We start from the raw sequence: 27,374 nt of genomic DNA, 5'->3' as shown, positions 1-27,374 counted from the left end.
AAGTTGATGAACAAGAAAAAGTTGAATGCTTTCTCTGCTTAGAAAACTTTGATTGCTATGGAGATAGACATGACTGACAGTGCTAAACTTCAAGTGTGTTTAAGGACTGGATACTATGACAACAGTTATTGTTAAAGATTGATGATTTTACTTAATCATGTTGGACCCTACATACATTTGCATAAATGTTCCCTTATAATGTTTACCCTTCACAGTAGACTCTTGGTAACATTTGAAGAGTACATGTTAATGATAACCTGTAACTATAATTCTTTCCACATTAAGGATGAACTGCTTAGTAGAAAAAAAAGAGAAAAGAAAAAAAAGACAGGTGGCAAGAGTGTGGATTTATCGAAACTTGGTGCTTCAGAAAAAAATGAAAGGTAGGACCATATAAAAATATTTTATAATTTGAAACTTTTAAAATATTTCTTTAATGTGATCCAGTTTCAAATGTATATTCATTTCAGATATGCTAACATTTACATCTGTAGTAGGTTTTTTAAAAGACTAATAATGTGCCATATTAGTTTATGAGACAAATTCTGATCTTAAGCAGAAGTGCTACAAGTTTTTTCCCTTGTGATGTGTTAATATATATTTAAGTAATTAAACCCTCAAGTTCTTGTAGTTTAAAATTTGTAGACTGAACTTTAGAAACAGTATTACTAGACGAATCTACCATTTAGTGTTTAGTTCAGGAGTGGCAATATGATAAAGGCAGTGATATGCAGTACACTCTGAAAGATACTACCATTTCTTCTATCGAGTCATAGAAAGAAATAAAGGGTTTAAATAGTTCACACAGCAGGACAGAACAGGATCAATGTGAGATGGAGATCAGAGACTATTCTGCATGTCTTCTGTTCTGATGACATCAGTGAGTAATGCTTCAGTGAACTGCAAATGACATTAATTTTTATCTATTGGTTTGTTTATGCTACAGTCTTCATATCTGCTTGTCAGCACTGGGGAACACTCTGATGATGTTTAGTCTTTTATAGCTGAAGTAATCATAAGGTTTGAGAATTCATTTTGCAGAACTGATGAAAGTCTAGGTTGGAAAGAGATCTTTTGTTTCTTTATCTTTATAACTTGATTAGGAGTCTCCTTTTCCAAAATCTTAGCTTTCTCTTAGTTGCTATACATACTGCATTTATTATAACTACTGTATTTCGTGATAGAATAAGTCAGAATAAATGATAACCAACATAAATATTTCATTGAAAATTTATTTTTTGTTGAAAGTCATTCAAAACAGAAATTATGAGCTTTATAAAAATATTTTGTCTCCCAACTTTCTGTTTATATTTTGCTTCTTTGCTTTTGTTTTCCCTTTAGATTACTGATGAAACCACAATGGCATGATTTGCTTCCATGCAAGCTGGGGATTTGGTTTTGCCTTACACTAAAAGCATTGCCTCATCTAATCCAGGTAAAATGTACCTCTTTCATATAATATTAGATGCTTTCGTTTTAATTATTCATGAAATAATTTATGCTCGCATTTGCTCGCTGAATGATGATGTACAGTGGATGCGTCTAATGTTGATTGAATTGAATAGTATTTTAGTGTATCTAATTTAGAATGGTTCTAAAATAATTTAGTTATCTACTCTTATAACTCTTACATTGCTTTTAGGACACCTTAGAATTCCAAGACACTGGAAAAATGGGGGAGGGGGGGGCGGGAATGCTATCTATAGAACAAACACAAAAGCAACAAAAATTTAATCTGCTGTTATCTTTAAGGCATAGTCAGTAAAAAAGAACAGGGCTCCAATAGCTTGTCACACATTATTTTAGTAGCATTTAAATATATAGTATAAGAAAAACGTTTACAGGAGCATCTAATTATGCAAAAATGTAGTTTTCCATTTTATTTGTAACTTTAAGTGGAGTGAAGATATTCTGTCTTAAGTGAAGATAATCAAAGTTTCTGTGCTAGTCTTGATCAATCATAGAATGTGGGTACATGTTATATTTATATGCCAATTTTTATTTTTTTGTTAACATACAAAAGCATATTTTGTTAAATTATTACTTTGCTAAGTACAGTTATTACATCTGGTTAGAAAATTCACAAAGCATATATATAATATTTGAAAGTATGTATAATAATTTTGGTGTACAAATTTTGAGGGTATAATTTTTAAAAGGAAATTTTTCATTTCAGAAAATGAATATTTAGATAAATCTAGGGAGCCAGATAATTTTTACCCAGATTTACCCACATTATTTTTCATATATCAGAACTGCTTTTCCTAATTGTTTAAGGCAATGAATGCCTCCATCTTCTGCATTTTATTCTCCTTTATCCTCTTTTAACAAAAATTTTGTATTTGTAGGGAAATGAACTAAAGATCACTAATATGTTTGTTCCTAGCTTTTGAGAAATTATTTACCAGTTTTCTATCAAAATAGTTTACCTTAATACTTATTGCTTATTGAAGCATATATTTTGGTTACAGTTAATAGAGGCAATTGAAGTATTTTGGTAAATGTAAAAGCTTTTGTTTTTAAGTTGTTTAGCATATTATGTTGTTTATTTTAATAAAATCCTCAATCCTTGTATGACATATATATAAGAGTTAATAAGAGGGAAGGTATATTTGTCATGCTGGGGTTTTTTTTATGAGAAGATGTGACAGAAAAATATTTTAAGACATATTTTCTTATGTTGGAGGTTTTTTGAGTGATTATTTTTTGCCAGCTTTAGCATCTGTGCAGTAGGCAAACCGAAGTGTTGATGAATTTAAAAGTATAGTCAGATGACATTATAAATAGAATATCACATAAAATGTCGATCTGAAACACTTCTTTGTAATTCTAATTTAAGTCATTTGAAACAAAGTTTATTTGGTAAAATTTAACGTATTTCTGGTTAACATTTAGGGTCATTTGCAAAAATAGAACCAATATGTTAAGATGGCTTAGATTTACAAATTGTTATTTTAAATTACCTGTCTGTGGTATCTAGACCTGACATATTAAGTGTTTTGCCTCATCATAAATTTGTAGGAAACTTACAAGAAATAAGGAATTTTACAAAAACGCTGTCGTTTCCTTAGAAACTGTTTTCTTAAACTGTTAGGTCAGTTTGACTTTTACAGTTTTCACTTGGTGATACCTGTTGCCTTTCAGTTTTGAGATGCAAAGCGATTGGTTTTCAAAACATTTGTACCTAATTTTTACAGTTTTGGTCTAATTATTTCTTCCTCATAAATGCATTCCAAGAAGAAAAGATGAGACAATTTTTCTTTATGTAAGCAAATACTAGATCTTTTATTTCTGCTTTGAGAGCATAAGATTAGTTTTTCTCATGTTCACTAGCAATGCAATATAGTAGACTCTGATATAAATTGTAATTGTCAAAATATTTTAGATACAGAAACATAGCTTATGTTTTCCTAAGCATCAGCAAAGCAATACTCAATAGTTGCTGTTAGGATTAGATTTTTGTCTGATTTTTTTTCCAGTCTGCTGTAACCTTTGTATTAATTTCTCATGCATAAAATTGTGTAATGTGAATGAATACATGTGTCTTATCTACAACATTGTAGTTTTTATGTGACACTTCTATGAGATCTTCTTAAATAAGTTATTTATGAAATTTAAAAGAAACCCTCTTTACCTGAAGCAGTTTGGGTTGCTAATTGGTACATTGTCAAAAGAGAGCCCTAAGTATAAAAAATGATACACACAACTTTAAACATTGTAAGCTTGTACTTTAAATTTATTAATCACTCCTGTGATATAGGGCCATTATTTATTTTTAAATAGGAGTCCTCTTACTTACATAAAACATACCTATAATCTTGGCTTCTTTAAGGACAATTTTCACTTAATACCTTTAAAAAAGGATTAAACTAGACACTTGTGAGCAATGTAGTTGTATAATCCTTAGAGATTTTTATGACTTTCCCCAGTCTTTCCTAATTGATTTACATATAGTTAACAGCATTTTTAGCAACTCTTTTTTTTAAAAAAATGTTTTTATTGATTTTTAGAAAGAGATAGTAACATCGATGAGAGGCAAACATAGATTGGCTGCCTCCTGCATGCCCCTCACTGGGGATCAAGACCGCAACCCTGGCATGTACCCTGATGGGGAATCAAACCAGCAACCTCTTGGTTCCTGGGTTGATACTCAACCACTGAGCCACACTGGCCTGGTTTTAGCAATTCTTTTATTGAACTTTCCAAAGCATCCAGTTGGTTTTCATAGAAACAACTCATTTTTACTCACTTTTCATCTTTTTTTTTTTTAATATATTTTATTGATTTTTTACAGAGAGGAAGGGAGAGGGATAGAGAGTTAGAAACATCAATAAGCTGCCTCCTGCACACCTCCTACTGGGGATGTGCATGCAACCAAGGTACATGCCCTTGACCGGAATCGAACCCGGGACCCTTCAGTCCGCAGGCCAACGCTCCATCCACTGAGCCAAACTGGTCAGAGCGCTTTTCATCTTTTTTAATGTAATATTTAATTGAATCATATACTTAACAATAACAAGTATTACTGACAGACAGGTTTAAGAGCTAACACAGCCAGCTCTTCTGGTTGTGTGTATTCCTTTAATTTTATTTTATTAAAACTAAACTGCAAATATGTAAGTATATACGTAGCTATTGGTTAAGAAGGAGGGTTCAAGCTAAAAATGGCAATTTAGAGACTTCTAGCAAATGGCCTTCACAGAATAGCTACCCAAATTTTGTCATTGTCATATCAATAGCTCTTCTTCAGATTTTTTCTTCCATTCTTTTTCTAAATATCCATTCCTTTTGTACACTTCACATACACATATGGTTATCCAGTAGGATTTGGAAAAGTGAAAGTTCTGGTTCACTTTATACTCCTAAATTCATTATTTTAGCATCTAAGATTCCTAAGAAACCTCAATGCCTGATTAGTTTACCTAAATTATTTTCTATGCCCTCCCCAAGAAAATTTACGAATGAGAATAGTTATATCAATATTTGATATGTCAAGCTTTTTGTGATTATAACTTTCGAAAAACAGCTTAGCTGATTCAATAAAAAAGTATTAAACATCAGAACAAGACACTATAAGGGGCAATAGAGATGAATATGTCTTCTAGGATCTTACAGTCAGATTAAACAACACATGAATTAAAATAATTATACAATATGCTATATAAGCTTCACAAATGTAGTATAAACAATGACTTCTGTAAATGTTCAGACAGATAAGATTGTCTCTATTTGGGATGGCAAAGGAAAACTTAAAAAAGGAGCTAGCCCTGCACCAAAAGTTGCTGGTTCACTTTCTTGTCAGGGCACATGCCTGAGTTTTGGCTCTATCCCCATTAGGGGGCATGTAGGAGGCAGCCTATCAATGTTTCACTTTCACATCAATGTTTCTCTCTCTCTCTTTCCCTTCCTCTGTCTCAACATCAATTTTTTAAAAATATTAGAAACATAAAAATCAAAAAATCAAAAGAGAAATCACATGAATTTTGTCATGAAAGATGAGCAAGACTCTTGACAATGAAGTGCCCACTTTGTGTATTAGGTAGTGTACAAAAATAATTTCATAGACAGTAGTTTTAATACAATCATACAGTAAACCCTTGATTTTGTGGGCCTTGATTTAATGGACTTCGGATTAACGGACAAAATTTCCAGTCCGTATGTCATATGTGAAAATTAACACCCTGTTAATTTTAAAATGCTCTTAACCAAGATGTGCTTGTAATTAAATTAACAGGTTATTTTTATTAATTCACTGTTATTTTAAACACATTTTAGCAAATAGGCCATATATTGGAAAAAACATTGTAATAATTTTGCCAATATAAATAAATATTACATATCTACAACTATAGTCTACATATTTAAATCCAGGAGTCACCACTGGTAAACAATGATTGGTGCATGATTAGCACGTGATTGCGAGTGGTAATTAGTTCTGTTGTTGTGTGGCATGAGGTATGCTGGCCAACAACGTATGCTAAGCCACTCCCCAGGCGTGTGCATTTTTTAATCCAGTGACTGGTAAATGCATGCATTTACTAGCCTATTCAGTATAAATTTTAAATTACTGTAATACATATAGAAAACTTTTCTGTGAAATTAAACTTTTCATACATACTTAATTTTAATTACACAAAACTGTCTACATAAGTAAAATTTGTCAATTTTTTAATATATGCATTCGGAAAACCTACTTTATTATATAACGGACTTTCAGCTTTAATGGACACCCCCTTGCTCGAATTAGTCCATTATATCAAGGATTTACTGTGTTACTGCTGAAAGAGACCAAAGGAAGATATTAGACAGTTTCTTTAAATAAAAGAAGAAGGTATCACACAGCCAGTTACTGTTATCTAAGACTACATCTTAGGTCTTCAGCCATTTAGGAATTTATGCTCTGATAGCTAAATGTGATATGACAAATCTGTAAAGGACAGTTAGACATCATGAAGTTTATTGGTAAGACAGCAAATTATTTCCATCATACACATCTGTCAAAGACATGTATATATTGTTGGGAGTAGAAGAGTTAGAGTACATACATAGTGGGTATAATTTTACTCCAAATGGTTCTGTGATCATTCTGGGAAGAGGTAAAAGTATACCTTTGATAGTCCCTGCTTTTTGAGAACATTATTACCTCCAGCACTGGGTTTTGTTCCTTTCCTTTGCTCTGAAAAAGATATTGGAAGAATAATAAGAATTGGTAGATTAGAAGAATGAGGCCAAAGAAATAAAGACTATTATATTAGATACATGTAATATATTTGATAAGTAAATTAATATCAAACATTTCCCAGATTGGAAAACATCCAAGAAAAAGATGTATAAATGATATTATATAGCAAAATATGTGCTCCATATCATTCATGTACCCACATATGCAGAAAAGTCAAATGAGAAACCAAAGGAAAAAAATGTGGAGAGTATTTATAAAATGATGAATAGATAGAAGTTAGTGTGTGCACATGGCAATGAGAGGGCATTACAGAGGAGTAAACAGCATGAATTCATGCAGAGTAGCGGGGAAACTTGAGGAAGTGTGTTTAGATAGCTGAGAAAGCCAGTGGAATGATCAACAGAAGACATGAAATACTCATTAGGATGTAACAAGGAACTTGGACTATGTGAAGAGAGGCTTTGTATGCTTTGGAGCTATACTTTAATTTCAACATTAAAAGGATAGCCCTATGCCCTGGCTGGTTTGGCTTAGTGGATAGAGCATTGGCCTGCGGACTGAAGGTCCCGGGTTCAGTTCCGGTCAGGGGCACATGCCTGGGTTGCGGGCTCGATTTCCAGTGGGGGGCGTGCGGGAGGCAGCCAGTCGGTGACTCTTTCTCATCATTGATGTTTCTATCTCTCCCTCTCCTTTCCTCTCTGAAATCAATAAAAATATATATATTTTTAAAAAGGATAGCTCTAGTGGTATTTTCATATTTTACCACTCTGTTTCTGTTTTCATTTGAAGGGAGTACACATTCTCTTGGAATCTGAGTAACAAGTCTTTGTATTGGCTGTATTCAAGCTACTAGTATAACCAAAGAAATTTTTTTAACTTCTAAACTGTCTTTCTTGGGCATTTCAAAATTGACTCTATATGTTCTGAAACAATCATAGCCATGAAAGTAGCAAACAGTGATGAAATATAACCAAGCCTATGTGCCCATGTTCAGTTTAACTCAAAACTTAGTTTATTTTTTTTCATTGCCTGTTTGAGTTGGAGCCTCATATATTTGGGCCCATAATAATTTAGATTGTTAATACCATCAATTTCCCATACAAAATCAGTTAAGTACCAAATATCCCAAATAATTACCAATCTAAATCATAGTTTATTCATAGTTCTCTCCATTTTCTAAGATGAAACATCTTAAATATTCAGAATTTATTTGCATGGTAGTTTGTTTCTCTGGGAATTCACCATTCAAGTTTCTCTCTGTCTGTCTGCTCTGTTATGTTTCTCAGATTATAAAATATAAAATTTATAAAATATAAAACTCTTTTAGGTGTGCATTACCTAAAGTTGTAAATTTTCCATTGTTAAGTCCCAGTCCCATCTTTTCTCGCTACCAAGCTAATCTTACACAAACACAGTTAAACTAAAAATTATTGCAGGAAATTTCCAGCATGCAAGCCCCACCCCCAGCAGGATGTGTAGGTTACCTAGGAGCTGTGTCTGAGGAAATAGAGGAATCTTCTCTGTAGTGCCATGGCTTTTACGTTAAAAAATAAAAGTTGCCTAAGAGTAAAGGGAATAAATACTGTATTTAAGAGGCATCCTCCCTCCCCTGAAGCTTCTGCCATGGAAACAAATGTGGAGAAGCCTCGAGGTCACCCTGTGTACAGTGAGGGCCTTTCCTTCCTAGTCCCTTTGCTTCTGCTCGCTGGGAGTCAGTCAGAAACCAAATAAACAAAACATTCACAGCTAATTAGCAGGGGAAAGGGCTTCTAAGAGGCCTGGAGGCATTTGTAGCAAGCTGAGTTGCCTGTCCTTCCATGCAGAATTAAACACATATTTTCCAATGGATGAGGACGCTTTCTTTTAGTACTCTAAAAACTTTCTTTAAACTCTGCAGATGAACATACTTTATATAGGAAATACGTGAACAAATGAAAAAGGCCTTCTGAATTTTTATAAGGCTGAAATTCTGCTACAGAAAGACAAAGGGATACAGGAAAATTGAAAAGACTCACAGCATAAAGACAACGATGTCATTCCTTCTATCCTTTGCAACAAGGGCATGTGATGCAATCACTCAGAGGCCCAAAGAGAGAACATAAAGTCGTTTTATAGGTGCATGAAAATTCATGCACTGGAGGAGGGGAGGGGTCCCTCAGCCCGGCCTGCCCCCTCTCACAGTCCAGGAGCCCTCAGGGGCAGGAGGCAACCCGGCAATCAGGGGAAGGCGAAGCCCCATCACACCTCTGCTGCTGCCACTGCCAGCAGCACAAGCCTCAGCCAGCCCTGGTTACCTGAGCCTCGGGCGGCCCTAGGTGGCGGGGGGGCTGAGAGGCCTGGGAACTCCGAAGGCAGGAGCGTGGAGCCGCCGGGCGCCTGCTGCCCTGGTGGAGCTGAGGAGACTGGGTGCCGCCATCTTGTGGTTGTAGGCGCCGCCATCTTTGAGGGCAGGGCAGTCAATTAGCATATTCCCTCCTTATTGGCTGTGGGCGCCGCCATCTTTGAGGGCGGGGCAGTCAATTAGCATATTCCCTCCTTATTGGCTGTGGGCGCCGCCATCTTTGAGGGCGGGGCAGTCAATTAGCATATTCCCTCCTTATTGGCTGTGGGCGCCGCCATCTTTGAGGGTGGGGCAGTCAGTTAGCATATTCCCTCCTTATTGGCTGTGAGCACCGCCATCTTTGCAACGGCATGAATGTCAATTAGCATATTCCTTCTTTATTAGATAGGATTGCTAAATATTAAAAAGTAAACATGCACACACACAAAATGGTAGGTAGGGTGTTAGAGATATATTGTCTCTTATCAACTCCCTAATTTATAGATGAAAAGTACTTACGACTCAGATTGGTGAGGCAGTTTGCTCAAAGTGACAGAACTAGTTAATGGTAGAAATGAAACTTAAAGTAGATGAAAATAACTATTAAAATATAAGAAAAAGGTAAGAAAGAATACATTTTCCCATCAGCAGGATAACGAGCTTTATAGTGAGTAGTGAATAAGCTGTCTAATCATACACTTCCTACTACCAGAGTATTCAGGCTGATTGTAATTATTATACAAGTTGTAGAAAGAGTTTCCCTTGCATTGCTTAATATTTTGAAGTTTATATAGAGAAGTAAAAGCAAAACATGACAGGCAATGCCAGCTCAGCATGTTATTTTATCACTTAAATGAACTATGTCAATAATGTTTAAAGGAAAGCTTATGCTGTGGACAGCCTCTGTTTCACAGTTCACTAACTTCGAGGCTTTAATTGTCATCATCTTTATGAAGCCTTTCCTGATCGGGCCACCTGAGAACTTCCACTGCATATTCTCTGTACTATATAACATCGATTGTTTGTATTATAATCAGGATAGACTGATAGACTATGGCCAGGTACAGATCATCCTGAAATTTCAGTGACAAAGTGTTTTTTTAGTTTATGCCACTTAATCTATCACTGATTGGTAGGAAAGGGGACATTCTGTTCTAACTAGCCATTCAGGGACTCACAACAGTGATACCTTCATCATCATCTAGCTGTACCCATCTGGAACACATGGCCTCCTTGCTCACTATGGCAAGAGTAGAGAGCTGGAGGATTGCACAAGCTTTTCAGTGCTTTGATTTGAAAAGACACATGATATTTCCATCCACAGCCCATCCAGAACTAGTCCCATGACCCCACCTAATCTCAAGAGGACAAGAAATATGGGGAAACAGATAGAATGTTGGGTGAGCACCACTCTCTCTTCCAATAATTTATTCAACAAATATTTATTGAGTGCTTACTATGTGCCAGGTACTCTTTTAGGCTTTGAAATTTCATTATTTTTATTTTAAAGGAAAAGAATCCCTGTTCTCATGTAGTTTATATTCCATATTTTGGTTAATATTCATAGTTATTTTTACATATGCTTTACTGCTTGTCTTATCATATAACCTCCACGTAGCCTAACAAGTACAACACATATAATAGTGGTTCAATAAATAAGTATAAATAAATATAACTGTTTAATGTTTTCTTATGTAGGAACCCATGCTCTACAATTACATAAAAAGAGCACTCATAACATAGTAAGTTCTTTAAGTTAGCCATAGTTCATGTAAAATCAGTCCCCTGCTTGTCTATGCAGACAGGCTCTGAGCCCTTTAATAAGTTTTAAGTGGTAAGAAAGTTACATCTATAATAAAAACTTGTGCTTATGTGTCAACCATAAGGATTACAAACTCCTTGAGGATAGGAACTCTTTCTCTTTGGAGCAATGTAAACTTTATAGTTTTAATACAGTGTTATGGAGATAAACCTAGGCAGTTCAGAGCCCTGATTGATTACAGTAAGCATTCATTCATTGAATATTTATTAACTTTCTATTATGTGCCAAGCAGTGTCTACAAAGATGGATGACAAGTTTATATCCACAAGATATCTAAAGGTGGGGCAAAAGAAGATTTACAGTTGTGAGTACACAAAACACAGTTTATTTTTGTGTTATTATTCTTTAATCATTGTATTATTTTCCATATGAACAACTGTAAACCTACTGTTGTCCCGCCTTAAATAATTTCCTGTGTGGGTAAACTGGGGTTGATTCTGGACTCAAAATGGTACTTTGTGTTGTTTTCTGTACTTCACAATTATATTCACGTGATTAGCCCCTCATGAAGAATGGAGGGGCAAAAGGTTGAAAACAGGTTCTCTTATTCAACCCCTTTGATTACATGAATCCCCCTAGAATATAATTATTAAAATAGCCACCTGGTCTCTTCTTGAATATTACCTCCTAAGTCAGTCTATTTCATTTTCAGGTGATTTTAATTATTAGAAAGTTCTTCTTTATGTTTATCCAAAATCAAAATGTTCATCTTTGGAATCATATGTAGTAATTCATTCTTTCCTGCAATGACCCTAAAGATAGTCTGTGATAATAATCAAGTTATGCCTAATGTTCTGATCTCCAGTCCCTTTAAATATAGTTTCAGGCTGCCTTACCCTTTGTTCACTTCCTTTTTAAAGTCTTCCAGTTTGTCCATGCATCTTACAGTGTGGCCCACCAAAGTGCACACAACGATCTTTATGACAATGAGAGTTTGTTGAGTGCAGTGGAATTACTTGATAGCATACGTTTATTAAAGAAGCAATGCTTCCTGGAATGGACATTTTGTAATTACAATTTGAAAATACAAGTAACATATGAAGGAAAGAAAAGGCATGAGGAACATTTAAATAAATGCTTACAAGTGGAACAAAAAAAAGACAAATTTTGCCTACAACCACAGTGAGTGAGACTGGGGAATATATTAAAACTTCTGGAATTATTTGGAGTAGATTAAGGTGATTGAGTACATTACATTCCTCAGATAAGTATGATTTGGATCTAATGGGTGTTTCAGAGAGGAATTTTTAGTGGAATTCTGTGCTATATGTAGCAGGAAAAAGACACATTAGCAAGTAAATGTTCAAATATGGTAGGATTACTAGGAAAACATTGCTATTAGCCAGTAAAAGGGTTCTGCATTGAGATAAAGAGGGTGCAGGTAAAGAGAAGTCATGTAAGCAAGAAGGTACAAGATTCTGCAGGAAGAGTTTTGATATAGTATGAAGCAGAAAAAAACACCCTACTTTGTGGTGAAAAATAGGTTCATGGCAAAATGATGAAGTAATAATAGCAATCATTAACACATTCAAGGCCTAACTGTACAAAATGTTATTTGAAGTATTTCCCATATGTTGGTACATGTAATCATTATAAAAGCTCTATGAGTTAGGTATTTTTATTATATCCATTTTATGAATTAGAAAATTTACCCACAGAGAGGTGATTTGCTAGTAAGATGGCAAAGCTGAGATCTATTTTTTTAATTTATTGGGGTGACATCTACACTAATAAAAGAGAAACATGGTAATTGGCGTACGACCGCTACCCTTCCCATTGGCTAATCAGCGTATCCTTATGCAAATTAACTGTCAGCCAAGATGGCGGCCGGCAGCCATGCACTGAAGCGAGCAGGGAGGCTTGCTTCCTCCAGGGGCTGCAGACTCCAACGTTCCCTGCCTCACTTGCCGGACTCTCAACTGCAACTCTAAGCAACTATTACTATGTTGCAAATAAGAAGCTAAACAAAACCGGCTTTCAGTCAGCCCCGGACCGCAACATTGTATCCATGTTTTCAGCAGCGAGGCCTCAGAGCTAAAGCTGGCCCAGAATAAAAAAAAGAAAAAGAAAACAAGGAGCAGTTGGGAGCTTTTAGTCAACTGCCAGCGGGAAAACAGCCCTCAGCCCCTCAGCCAGCCTGGCCAGGCACCCCAGTGGGGACCCCCACCCTGATCCAGGACACCCTTCAGGGCAAACCAGCCGGCCCCCACCCATGCACCAGGCCTCTATCCTATATAGTAAAAGGGTAATATGCCTCCTGGCACTGGGATCAGTGGAGCAGCGAGGCTCCCGGCACTGGGACCAGCGTGACAGGAGGCAGCGCCCCAACCCTCTGATCAGCCCTGCTCTGTGCCTGATAGGGGGGAGCTCCCCAATCCCCCGATTGCCCTGCAGCTCTGTGTGTGACAGGGTGCAGTGCCCCAACGCCCTGATCGGCCCTGCTCTGTGGGTGATAGAGGGTGGTGCCCCAACTCCCCTCCACGGGCCTTGCTCTGTGTGTGACAGGGTAGAGCCATAACCTCCCCATTGGCCCTGCCCTGAGTGTGACAGGGTGCAGCGCCCCAACCCCCTGATCGGCCCTGCTCTGTGTGTGACAGGGTACGGAGCCCCAACACCCCTGATGGGCCCTGCTCTGTGCGTGACAGGGGGCGGTGCCCCAGCTCCCCTATCGGCCCTACTCTGTGAGTGACAGGGGGGAGCTCCTCAACCCCCTGATGGGCCCTGCTCTGTGAGTGACAGGGGGCAGTGCCCCAACCCCCCTGATGGACCCTACTCTGTGAGTGACGGGGTGGCGCCGCAACCTCCCCATCGACCCTGCCTTGAGTGTAACAGGGGGCGGTGCCCCAACCCCCCAATCAGTCTACCCTGCTCTGTGCATGACGGGGCGGCGCTCCAACTCCCCAATCGGCCCTGCTCTGAGCCTGACCAGGGGCTGCACTTAGGGATTGGGCCTGCCCTCTGCCACCTGGGAGCAGGCCTAAGCCAGCAGGTCGTTATCTCCCGAGGGGTCCCAGACTGTGAGAGGGCACAGGCCGGGCTGAGGGCCACCCCCCCGAACCCAGTGCACAAATTTTTGTGCACCGGGCCTCTAGTTGATTAATAAAATTATATAGGTTTCAGGTGTACAACTCTATAATACATCATCTGTATATTGTATTGTGTGTTCATCATCCCAAACAAAGTCTCCTTCTATCACTATTTATTCCACCTTTACCCTCTTCTACCTCCCACTACTTTTCTTCTGGTAATCACCATAGTGTTTTCTGTTATCTATGAGGTTATTTTTGTTTGTTTATTTGTTTTGTGCTTAATCCCTTCACATTTTTCACCCAGCACCCCAGCTCCATTCCACTCTGACAACTGTCGGTTCTCTGTATCAATGAGTCTGTTTCTATTTTGTTACTTTATTTTGTTCATTGGATCTCACATATATTAGTAAGTGAAATCATATGACACTTGTGTTTCTCTGACTGGCTTATTTCACTTAGCATAATACTATTGCGGTCCATTCATGCTGTTGCAAAAAGGTTAAGATTTCCATCTTTTTTATGGCCAAGTTGTATTCCATTGTATAAATGTACCCACTCATCTCGTGATGGACACTAGGGCTGCTTCCAAATCTTGCCTATTGTAAATAACACTGCAATGAAATAGGGGCTCATATATTTTTTTGAATTAGTGTTTTAGGTTTCTTTGAATATATTCCAAGAAGTAGAATTGCTGGATTCTAAGAGTTCTATTTTTAATTTTTTTAAATATGTTTTATTGATTTCAGAGAGGAAGGGAGAGGGAGAGAGAGAGAGAAACATCAATGATGAGAGAAAATCATTGATCAGCTGCCTCCTGCACACCCTCAACTGGGGATCGAACCCACAACCTGGGCATGTGCCCTTGACCGGAATCTAACCTGGGACTCTTCAGTCCGCAGTCCGACGTTCTATCCACTTAGCCAAACCAGCTAGTGCCATTTTTAATTTTTTGAGGTAACTCCATACAGCTTTCCACAGTGGCTGCTCCAATCTGCATTCCTACCCATAGTGCACGAGAATTTCCTTTTCTCCACATCCTTGTCAACACTTGTTTGTTGATTTATTGATGATAGCCATTCTGACAGGCGAGCTGATACCTCATTGTGGTTTTAATTTGCATCTCTCTGATGATCAGTGACTTGGAGCATTTTTTCATATGTCTCTTGTCCATCTGTATGTCCTCTTTGGAGAAGTGTCTATTTAGATCCTTTGCTCATTTTTTAATTGGATATTTTGTCTTCCTTTTGTTAAGTTTTATGAGTTCCTTATATATTTTGGATATTAATCCTGTATCAGATGTATCATTGCCAAATATGTTCTCCCATATAGAGGGCTCCCTTTTCACTTTGTTGATGGTTTCTTTTGCTGTGCAGAAGCTTTTTATTTTAATGTAGTCCCATTTGTTTATTTTCTCCTTAGTTTTCTTTGTCCTAGAAGATGTATCTGTAAACATATTGCTACATGAGATGTCTGAGACTTTGCAGCCTATGGTTTCCTCTAGGATTTTTATGGTTTCACGACTTTCATTTAAGTCTTTTATCCATTCTGAGTTTATTCTTGTGTAGGGTGTAGTTGGTGGTCTAGTTTCATTTGTTTGCAGATATCTGTCCAATTTTACCAGCACTAGTTATTGAAGAGACTGTCTTGACTCCCTTGTATATTCTTGACTCCTTGTCAAATATTAATTGAGCATAATGGTTTGGATCAATTTCTGGGTTTCTGTTCTGTTCCATTTATCTATATGCCTGTTCTTGTGCCAGTACTAGGCTGTTTTGATTACGGTGGCTTTGTAGTATAACTTGATATCTGGTATTGTGATCCCTCCAACTTTGTTCTTCTTTCTCAAGATTGCTGTGGCTCTTCGGGGTCTTTTTGGTTCCATATAAATTTTTGGAGTATTTGTTCTAGATCTGTGAAATATGCTGTTGGTATTTTAATAGGGATTGCATTGACTCTGTAGTTTAACATTTTAATGATGTTAATTCTGTCAATCCATGAACGTGGTATGTTCTTCCACTTGTTTATATCTTCCTCTATCTCTTTTTTCAATGTCCTGCAGTTTTCTGAGTGCAAGTCTTTTACCTACTTGGTTAAGTTTATTCCTAAGTATCCTAATTCTTTTGTTGCCATAGTAAATGGGATTGTTTGTTTAGTTTCTCTTTCTGAGAATTCATTATCAGTGTATAAAAATGCCATCCATTTCTGGGTGTTATTTTGTATCCTGCTACATTGCCAAAATCATTTATTAAATCTAATTGTTGGTGGGGTCATAAGGGTTTTTTATATACAATATCTTCTGTGAATAATGATAGTTTTACTTACTCCCTTCCAATTTGGATGCCTTTTATGTTTTCTTCTTGTCTGATCGCTGTGGCTAGGACTTCCAGTACTATCCTATCTAATAATAGAGAAACATGGTAATTAACCATAACTTCGCTACCCTTCCCATTGGCTAATCAGCGAGATATGCAAATTAACTGCCAGCCAAGATGGCGGCCGGCAGCCAGGCAACTGAAGCGAGCTGGAGGCTTGCTTGCTCCAGTGACGGAGGAAGCCAAGGTTCCCCGCCTGCCGCTGCCCAGCTCTGAGATGCTCTCTATAAGCAACTATGTTGCAAATATAGAAGCTAAACAAAACCCAGAAACCTGCTTTCAGTCAGCCAGGATCTCAGAACTGGAGTCCCAACAAAGTTTCAAATACAGAAGGTAAACAAAGCCCAGAAACCTGCTTTCAGCAGCCAAGGTCTCAGAGCTGGAGCCTAGCCTCAGAGCTAAAGCTGGCTCTCAGCTCCAGTGACAGCCATAGAAGGTAAATAAATCCCAGAATTAAAAAAAAAAAAAAGGAAAAAAGGAGAGGTTGGGAGCTTCAGTCACCCGCCAGCCTGAAAACAGCCCTCAGCCCCTCACCCAGACTGGCCAGGCACCCCAGTGGGGACCTCCACCCTGAAGGGGGTGTGACCAGCTGCAAACAGCCATCATCCCCTCATCCAGGCTGGCCAGGCACTGAAGCGGGACCCCCACCCTGAAGAGGGTGTGACCAGCTGCAAACAGCCATCATCCCCTCACCCAGGCTGGCCAGGCACCCAAGCGGGACCCCCACCCTGATCCGGGACACCCTTCAGGGCAAACCAGCTGGCCCCCACCTGTGCACCAGGCCTCTATCCTATATAGTAAAAGGGTAATATGCCTCCCAGCACCGGCATCAGCGGAGCTGCAAGGCCTCCTGGCACCGGGATCAGCGGAGCAGCGAGGCCTCCCGGCACCGGGATCAGCGGAGCAGCGAGGCCTCCCGGCACCAGGATCAGCAGAGCAGCGAGGCGTCACTGCCCCTGTGTCAAGCGGAGCTGCGAGGCCTCCCAGCACTGGGATCAGTGGAGCCGCGAGGCCTCCTGGCCCCTGGAGCAGCATGACGGGGCAGCGCCCAAAACCCCTGATCGCCCTGCAGCTCTGTGTGTGACAGGGGGCGGGGCCACAACCTCCCTATCCGGCCTGCTCTGTTAGTGACAGGGGAAGGCGCAACAACCCCCTGATCGGCCCTGCTCTGTGCCTGATAGTGGGGAGCTCCCCAACCCCCTGATCGGCCCTTCTCTGTGTGTGACAGGGTGCGGCGCCCCAACCCCCCTATGGGCCCTGCTCTGTGTGTGACGGGGTGGAGCCGCAACCTCCCCATTGGCCCTGCCTTGAGTGTGACAGGGGGGAGTGCCCCAACCCCCTGATCAGCCCTGCTCTGTGTGTGACAGGGTACGGAGCCCCAACCCCCCTGATGAGCCCTGTTCTGTGTGTGACAGGGGGCAGCGCCCCAACCCCCTGATCGGCCGGCTCTGTATGTGACAGGGTGGCACCACAACCCCCTGATCCGCCCTGCTCTGTGCGTGACGGGCTGGCGCCGCAACCTCCCCATCGACCCTGCCTTGAGTGTGACGGGGGCGGCGCCCCAACCCCCCAATCAGCCCTACCATGAGCATGACTGAGGGTGGCATCGCAACCTCCTGATCCGCCCTGCTCTGTGCATGACGGGACGGCGCCCTAACTCCCCAATCGGCCCTGCTCTGAGCCTGAGCAGGGGCTGTGGGGCAGGCACCTAGGGATTGGGCCTGCCCTCTGCCACCCGGGAGCGGGCCTAAGCCAGCAGGTTGTTATCTCCCGAGGGGTCCCAGACTGTGAGAGGGCACAAGTGGGGCTGAGGGATACCCCGCCCCCACCAGTGCACAAATTTTTGTGCACCTGGCCTCTAGTGTTAAATAAGAGTGGTGAAAGTGGACATCCCTGTCTTGTTCCTGTTCTTAGGCAAAATGGTTTTAGTTTTTGCCCATTGAGTATGATGTTGGCTGTAGGTTTGTCATATATGGCCTTTATTATGTTGAGATATGATCCCTCCATTCCCACTTTGCTGAGAGTTTTCATCAACAATGGGTGTTGGATTTTGTCAAATATTTTTTCTGTGTCTATCGATATGATCATGTGATTTTTTTTCTTGCATTTATATGTTGCATCATGTTTATTCAGTGGTTCTCAACCTTCCTAATGCCGTGACCCTTTAATACAGTTCCTCATGTTGTGGTGACCCCCAACCATAAATTATTATCGTTGCTACTTCATAACTGTAATTTTGCTACTGTTATGAATCGTAATGTAAATATCTGATATGCTATATGTGTTTTCTGATGGTCGCGACCCACAGGTTGAGAACCGCTGTGTTTATTGATTTGCAAAATTTGTACCAGCCTTGTATACCTGGAGTAAATCTCACTGATCATGGTGTATGATTTTTTTAATATGTTGCTGGATGTGATTTGCTAGTCTTTTGTTGAGAATTTTAGGATCTGTGTTCATCAAGAATATTGGCCTGTAATTTTCTTTGTAGTGTCTTTACCTGGTTTTGGAATTAGGATAATGCTGGCCTCATAAAAAGAGCTTTTGAAGTGTTCCTTCCTCTTAGATTTTTGGGAATATTTTGAGAAGGGTAGGTGTTAGTTGTTCTTTGAAGGTTTGGTAAAACTCCCCTGTGATGCCGTCCAGACCATGGCTTTTGTTTGGTGGGAGTTTTTTGATTACTGCTTCCATTTCATGATTTGTTATTGGTCTCTAGGTTTTTTGATTCATCCTGGTTCAATTTTGGAAGATTGTATTTTTTTAGAAATTTGTCTGTTTTACCCAGATTGTCCAGTTTGTTGGCATATAGTTGTTCATAGTATTTTCTTAAAATCCTTTGTATTTCTGTGGTGACAGTTTTTACTTCACCACTTTTATTCATGATTTTATTTGGGACCTCTCTCTGTTTCTTGAGTCTGGCCAACGGTTCATCAATCCTACTTATTTTCAAAGATCCAGCTCTTGGTTTCATTGATTTTTCTGTATTTTTTTTTTAGCTTCTATGTAATTTCTTTCTGCCCTAATCTTTACTACTTCCTTCCTTCTACTTCCTTGGGGCTTGTTGTTCTCTTCCTAATTCTTTAGGTTGTGGTGTTAGATAACTTACTACCAGATTTTCTTGTGTGTGTGTGTTTTTTTGTTTTGTTTGTTTTGTGTGGTTTTGTTTGTTTGTTTGTTTGTTTTAGGTAGGCCTGTAGTGCTATGAACTTCCCTCTCAGGACTGCTTTCACCGTGTCCCAGAGATTTTGGGTTGTTGTGTGTTCATTGCATTTGTTTCCAGAAAGTTTTTTCTTTCTTTCTGGATCTCATTGGTAACCCATTCATTGTTTAATATCATGCTATTTAGCTTCCCTGTGTTTAAATGTTTTTGAGTGTTTGTACTGTAGTTGATTTCTGATTTCATTCCACTGTGATCTGAGAAGATACTTGATATAATTTCAATTTTCTTTAAGTTGTAGAGATATGTTTTGTATCCTTGCATGTATCTATCTTTGAGAATGGCCCATGTGCACTGAGAAAAAAGTATATTCTGCAACTTTGGGGTGGAATGTGCTATAAATGTGAATTAAGTCCATCTGATCAGTGTGTCATATAGAGTCTCTGTTTCCTTATTAAGTTTTTGTCTGGAAGATGCATCCAGTGATGTCAGTGGGGTGTTAAAGTCCCCTACTATGATTGTATTGCTGTTGATTTCTCCCTTAAAGTCCTTTAAAAGTTCTTTTTATATATTTAGTTACTCCTATATTGGGGGCATATATATTTACCAGGATTATATCCTCTTGTTGGATCGATCCCTTTACTATTATACAGTGACTTTTATTGTCTCTTGTTATATCCGTCATTTTGAAGTCTATTTTGTCAGATATGAGTATTGCTACTCCAGCTTTTTTTTTCCATTTGCATGAAAACTTTTTTCCATCCCTTCACTCTCATCCTGTGTGAGTCTTTTGTTCTGAGGTGGGACTCTTGCAGACAGCATATAATTGGGTTATATTTTCATATTCATTCAGCTACCCTATGTCTTTTGACTGGAGCATTTAATCCACTTACATTTAAGGTTATGATTGATAGGTACTTATTTATTGCCATTTTCATTCTTTATGCACATGTCTGTCTCTCTCTCTCTCTCTCTCTCTCTCTCTCCATACATACACACACACACACACACACACACACACACACACACACACACTAGAGGCCCGGTGCATGAAATTTGTGCACTGGTGGGGTCCCTAGTGCACAAATTCCCCACCTCCCCACCTCCTCCTTCCCTCGCCACCCACATCTGCCACCACCCACCCCAGGTTCCCCAATCAGGCCATTGGGACTTGCCGGTGCAGGGGAAGGACCAGGAGGTTGGCTGGCAGGGGGGAGAGGACAACTGCCACTGCAGCAGGTGGGCAGCTGGCCAATCGGGGCCTGCCAGACAGGGGGAGGTACCCGGGAGGTTGTCCGCTGGCCCCAAGGAGGGAGCTGGCCCTTGGCCCCCTGGGAAAGGGGCTGCATCTGCTGCCACCCACCCCCGGTTTCCAACTTTGTTCTTTGTTCTCAAGATTGCTGTGGCTATCTGGGATGTTCTATGGTACCATACAAACTTTTGGAATATTTGGGCTAGTTCTGTGAAATATGTCATTGCTATCTTGATAGGAATTGCTAAATATATTGATTGCTTTGGATAGTATGGGTATTTCCTTTCTTTTTATAATATGTTTTTATTGATTTCAGGGAGGAAAGGAGAGGGAGAGAGATATATAATCATCAATGATGAAAGATTTTAATCCTATTAATCTGGATTCAAAGTCTGTTCTCTTAATCACTATAGTGTCTTTCACATTTCATAAATAACTTATCTGTGCCCTTCTTTTCTTGTGTGGTGTCACATTTTCTATTACCCTAAAGGAGCCAATATCTTCCTGAGCTTTTCTTTCCTTACTATTAAACCTACTCTCAGCCCTAGCCGGTTTTGCTCAGTGGATAGAGCATCGGCCTGTGGACTGAAGAGTCCAGGGTTCAATTTTGGCCAAGGGCACATGCCCAGATGCAGGCTCGATTCCCAGGAGGCGTGCAGGAGGCAGCCGATCAATGATTCTCTCTCATCATTGATGTTTCTATATCTCTCTCTCCCTCTCCCTTCCTCTCTGAAATCAATAAAACTATATTTAAAAATAAAACCTACTCTCAGAAAAGAGCTAATACATATGCTCATTCATTCATTTACATCAAGGAATAAATGACTGATATGGTTTAATATAAAATAATTCTACTTCAGGGTTGAGTTTACGTTGGGACACGGGGAACATTAAGGGGCCATAAAACGTCAACCAAAAACCTTGGTGAAATTGAAAGTATATATGGGCATGGGAGAACAAGTTAATTGGTACATGGCATTCTGTGCCCTCAAATTATACCATTATTTAGTTGGCCCAAGCCTTGTAGAAATGAACATAAATGTGGAATGGAAAGAATAAGAGATACATCTTTATTATATTGATTAAATTATTTTAGAAATACTCTATTATTCCCCTAATTCATTGTCAAGAGTTCTGATATAACCCCAAGAGACATAGCCCCAGGGGAAAGCTTTAACTTGGACCATCATAGGTGAAAGAGATAATCCCACCTAGGGTTTAAGTGTTTATGCATTTACATATGAATCAAGGTAGAGCCAAGGATTGATTTTTGTTCCTAAGAAGTAAAACCCTCTCATGTGGGTGTATGATTATTTGCTCTAGGAATCTTAAACCTAGGACTGTTACCCTAGTGCAGTGATTTTCAACCTTTTCAGCTCATGGCCACAAACTACTAAACATCTGCAGCACATTGAAAGATACATTTTTTGCCTCTCTGACAAAAAAAAAAAAAGTGTGATTTTTGATTCATTCACACTGGACAGCTATTGTGGTGGCTGTTGTCATTTTTTTATTTGACAATAAGGGGAAAGAGGTCAATGCCTCTGACTAAATAGTCAGATATTTCATATTTTGAAAAATTCTTGTGGCACACCGGTTGGAAGAATCACTTCCCTAGAGTTATTTTTTATACCTCTCTTATTATTATTCCACATCAGTCAGTCAGTCATTTCTTTCTATCTAGTTTCTCATGTATTTCTGTCTAGTTTAGTCCAATGAACTCTATTGAATGCCTGCTTTATGCCAGATACTGTGCTCTGGGCATATAAGTACTCCTATCTTAAATTTCTAATTTTCTAGGAGAGAATATAGCATGATTCAAGCAATCATAGAAGTGTGTTTCAGTAGCAGTATACAAGAGGAATTACTTTGTTAGGGAAGCCAGAAAGACTTGCAAAGGATATGATGCTTGAATAGGGTTTTAAAGAATAGATAGGAGTTCTTCAGAATAATGATAGAGTAGCAACATATGCTAGCTAGAGGGCAAAGCATACACAAAGACATGGAAGCACAGCACAGTGTGACCTGGCAGCCATAGTAATAGCACTATAGAATAGATGAAGTTTGAGTCAAAGGGTGGTGAAAATTATGTTTTTGCTTTTTTTATTGTCAAGAGCTTTATATGCCTAAGCCGTGGTCGGCAAACTGCGGCTCGCAAGCCACATGCGGCTCTTTGGCCCCTTGAGTGTGGCTCTTCCTAAGCCTTAAGAGTACCCTAATTAAGTTAATATATGTACCTATATAGTTTAAGTTTAAAAAGTTTGGCTCTCAAAAGAAATTTCAATCCTTGTACTGTTGATATTTGGCTCTGTTGACTAATGAGTTTGCCGACCACTGGCCCTCGAGTATCAACTTGTTTTTCTCCATGTCTGTGATTATTGAAGGCTTAGTCTTTTTCAGTACTCTGCTAAGTCATACATATGTACCGAACCTTTAGACTTTAGCCACTGTTATCTTGACAACTAAGCATTTGTATATAGCATGTGTTCTTAATCTTCAACCCTCCACGATAGGAACTGATATCTTAGTATAGTAGAAGGAGGAATGGCAACTTTCACTTGTATCTACATGGTCATATAGGTTTCATAATCAGATTTGCATATAATAACTTTGAAAAAATTTTAGAGTTAAAGGACTAATGTGAAAATAATGTTAGTACAATAATGCAATTTACTATACAAAATAATTTAATTCCATTAAAAAGTGTCTTTTTTCTGCTCTCTAGTCATGCGATAGCACTATATTGAAAAATGCACAATGGAAGAAAACAGGAAGAGAATACTTCCCTTCCATATCTGAGAGAAAATACTTAACTGTATACTCATGCAATGTCTGGCTTTAGTCAGCCCTCTAAGACAGTAAAATTATAGGAAAGTGTTCATTTAGTTTCTTCTGTTCATCATAAAATTTGAAAGCATAAACACAAAGGAAGACGCGTTGTTAAAGAATATACTGCTTTAGCCCCAGCCAGTATGGCTCAGTGGTTAAAGCATCGGCCTGCACACTGAAGGGTCATGGGTTCTATTCCCAGTCAAGGGCAGGTACCTGGGTTGCAAGTTTGATCCCAGGCCCCACTCGGGGCTTGTGGAGGCAATCAATTGGTATGTCTCTCTCACATCGATATCTCTCTTTCTCTTTTTCTCTCTCTCTTCCACTCTCTCAAAAAAAATCAATGGAAAAAATATCCTCTGGTGAGAACTAACAAAACAAAAAAGAATATACTGCTTTAAAATAAAGTTATGTGGAAAATAATATCAAAGCAAACCGATTCTTATGTTAATCTGTAACTTTTTTAAGGATGCTGGACAGTTTTATGCTAAATATAAAGAAACAAGACTGAAGGAAAAGGAAGATGCATTGACTAGAGCTGAACTTGAAACACTTCAAAGTGAGTTTTAAACATTGTCTTACTGTGTTAACAAAATCGTATAAAATTGATTATTTAAGTTTGAATTTTCTCTTAAATTCAGTAGTAATTAAATTTTCTATGTCTTCTTTGCCACCCTCTATATAGTTAGTTGTCCTTAATGTATAATAGGTGGGAAATACTGTATTAGTAATTATTGAGCCCTCCACAGTTTAATGTCAGAAGGAGAGAGAAAATCAACATGGGTCATATAGTTCTTCAAGTCTAGGAGGCAACCAGAATCTGGAAATCCTAAAATACTCCAGTGCTGTAATTGTCATTGATACAATATTATGTGCCAAGTCTATCCAGTTATCACCCAACTTGCTGTATTACAATAGTAAGTGGGAAACCTGGAAAATCAATGGCTTTTGTTTTGAAAGTTTTGTTTCATTTGTATTAGTGTTATATAATATGAAAAACCTTGACTACATTATCAGCATGTTGAAGTCTTCCACTGAACATTAAAGACAGTTATTGCTGATTTTAGAAGTGGAACATAAAAGGCATTTTCCCCATTTTCTTTTTTGTCTGATTGTTGAAATAGTTTCAATTAAATTGAATAAATAAAACTAAATGTAATTTTTATTAAGTAAAATGTTTACATAAAAGTGTTCTAAGCCTTTTAAGACTAGTCAAAATGTGCCTTTACATTCCTTTATTTTTGTTAAGAGCATTTAACAATATTTAGCATTAATTTATTTATTACTGTTGTTTACCATCTGGTTCCCCCAATAAAATATAAGTTTCGGGTCTATTGTTTCTATTAAAGTCCCTGGGACACAGTAGGTGCTCAATAAGTACTTGACTGAATTCATGGAGGTGAAATCTCTTATTTTAAAAATTCCAATGTATTTTTGGTTCAGACTCCATTCCCTTCACAGATCGGGGTTCCTAGAAAAGTGCATGGTGTACCCAGTACCAATCTGGGCACAGAAGACAATGCAAAGATTACTTTGCACCTATAAATGAATGAACATGATAGCATGCATAGTTTTATAAAATGATTTGTGTACTTTTGAGGATATGCAGTAAAAGTTTTTCTGCAGCATATAGTAGTAATTTAGCCAAATCAACCTAGAGATGAGCAACTGTGGTATTAGTATACCACACATTTAATATACAGAAAAGTGGTGTTAGCTATTTCCCTTCATATCCTGAAAGTCCTAGCTACTGCCTTCACCCTGACATCAGACCAAGGTTTAAGAACAGATAAGAATTATGTTATCTTCACACCCAAAAGTGCATTGCCACTACCTACTAGTAAATGTGTGCCTTTGAGGATTTTAGTTTTCTGATCTGTCCAAAAAAACAACATGTTGGACTAGATTACCCCAGTGTTAGTTTTCTATTGCTACTCTAACAAATGGCTACAAATTAAAAGGCTTAAACACAAATTTATTATCTTAGAGTTGTGTGGGTCAGAAGTCTGACCTGGATCTCACTTGCCTAAAATCAAGGTTTATCAAGCAGGACTGCATTCCTTTTCCAGCTTCTAGAGACCTCCCACATTCCTTGGATCCTGGCCCTTCCTGCATCTTCAAAGCCAGCAATGGTTCATTTCTTACTGTTCTTCTAGCATCACATCTCTGCCTGAACATAACTGGGAAAGGTTCTCTGTTTTTAAGGACCCATGTGATTAGATGAGGTCACCTTGGAGAATTCAGGAGAATCTCCTTTCTCTAGGTGTTCAGTCATAATCACATCTGCAAAGTCCCTTTTCCCTTGTAAAGTGAAATATTCCCAGCTTCCGGGGATTAGAATATGGTCATATTTAGGGGACCATTTTTTTTTTTTTTTTTTTGCCTATCAGAATTCTTCAAATGTCTGGGAAGCTTTAGCTTTAGCGCAGGGACTAGTTTTTTGTTTTTCCGGGGTTTTTTGTCTGCAGGATTCAATACAGTGTCCTGGCACATAGTGAATGTTTAGCAGATGGATGAGTAAATGAATATATGAATTAATGTAATGTCATGAATATTAATTAATGAGTGTCATGTGAGCACCTAGTCTATACAGAACTCAGATTCAGGAACATGTAATTTAATTCAAAAGTTTTCAACACTTACAAGTATAAACTAATATTCAAATCAGCTATATAACTAAGTCAGATTTCCATTAAGAGGAAAATTTTTAGGATGAGGGAGGATTACATATTAAGATTGACTAATGTGTGTGTGTTGGGGGAGTAAGTGTGGACAAATGATTATTATTGTCATATTAAACCTAAGATTGAAATAGAAGCTGATGTTATAGCAGATGTTGAAATAGTTTCAGTTAAATTGAATAAATCAATGAATAAATGAAATTAAATGTAATTTTTATATAATTGTTATAAAATTGTTACATAAAATTTTCTAAGCCTTTTAAAACTAGTTAGTCAAAGGAGGGGAGAAGTCACATTTTCTATAAGAAAAGAGAAAAATATTAAACTAACTCTTTGATATGTAAATGGCATATAACATTAGTTTTCTTTGTACCATATAATGATTCAATATATGTATATATTGCAACGTGATCGCAACAGTAAGTCTAATTAATATCCATCATATTGTAACTGCTACAAATGTTTTTTGTTGTGATGAGAACTTTTAAGATTGATTCTCTTAGCAACTTTTTAATATATAATACAGTATTATTAACGATAGTCATCATGCTGTCCATTTTATCCCTAGAATTTATTTATTTATAACACAACTTATTTTTATGTAGTTTTTGTAACGAGCCATTTATTTTGGCATATATGAATTCTCTCATAATAATGGATTAAGTATGTGCACTAAAATTCTTTGAAAATAGGGGTTAAACATAAAGTATTTACCATAATACAGAAACTTCCTTTTGAAGTTTATGACTATTTTTCCAAATATGTAGACCATTTGCATTTAATGTAATTATTGATATGTTAAGGCTTAAGTCTGCCATTTTAATTTTTGTTTTCTCTTTGTTTTCTCTCTTTTTCATTTCCCTGTTTTCTTTTTCCTGATTCTTTGTGGGTTATTTAAATTTTTTTTTTTTAGAATTCTATTTGGATTTACTTATAGTTTTTTAGTGTATCACTTTGTATAACGTTTTTGGTGGGTGCTCTAGGTATATGTTAAATATACATAACTTATACATCTACTGTTGTCCACAGTTTACCATTTCACGTGATAGGTAGAAACATTTCCTCCCTTTACATTCATTTACCTTTCCCACTTATCATTGTCTTATGTATTTTCTTTACATACATTGAATGTTATTGTAATTCGGTTGTCAAGCATAACTTAAAACCTGTAGAGGAGGAGGAAAATCTATTGTGTTAACCCATATTTTTATATTTCTCTTGTTTTTTCTT

General features: G+C 38.2%; 1 protein-coding gene across 1 annotated transcript in view; it reads left to right on the top strand.

Annotated features, from left to right (window-relative positions):
* The window catches only part of DNAJC1 (DnaJ heat shock protein family (Hsp40) member C1), a 202,904-nt gene that overhangs the window by 90,368 nt on the left and 85,162 nt on the right, over positions 1-27,374 (top strand). The window contains exons 5-7 of the mRNA XM_070432751.1: positions 286-383; positions 1,342-1,435; positions 23,932-24,022. Coding sequence (XP_070288852.1) covers positions 286-383; positions 1,342-1,435; positions 23,932-24,022 — 283 coding nt within the window. The remainder of the gene's footprint in view (positions 1-285; positions 384-1,341; positions 1,436-23,931; positions 24,023-27,374) is intronic.

This window comes from Myotis yumanensis, unplaced genomic scaffold (genome assembly GCF_028538775.1).
Source record: "Myotis yumanensis isolate MYYU_CA2020_CCGP unplaced genomic scaffold, mMyoYum1.0.hap1 SCAF_1, whole genome shotgun sequence".
In the NCBI taxonomy this organism is placed as follows: Eukaryota; Metazoa; Chordata; class Mammalia; order Chiroptera; family Vespertilionidae; genus Myotis; species Myotis yumanensis.
The sequence above is the reverse complement of the archived record's forward strand: the minus strand, read 5'-3'. Positions and strand labels throughout refer to the sequence as shown.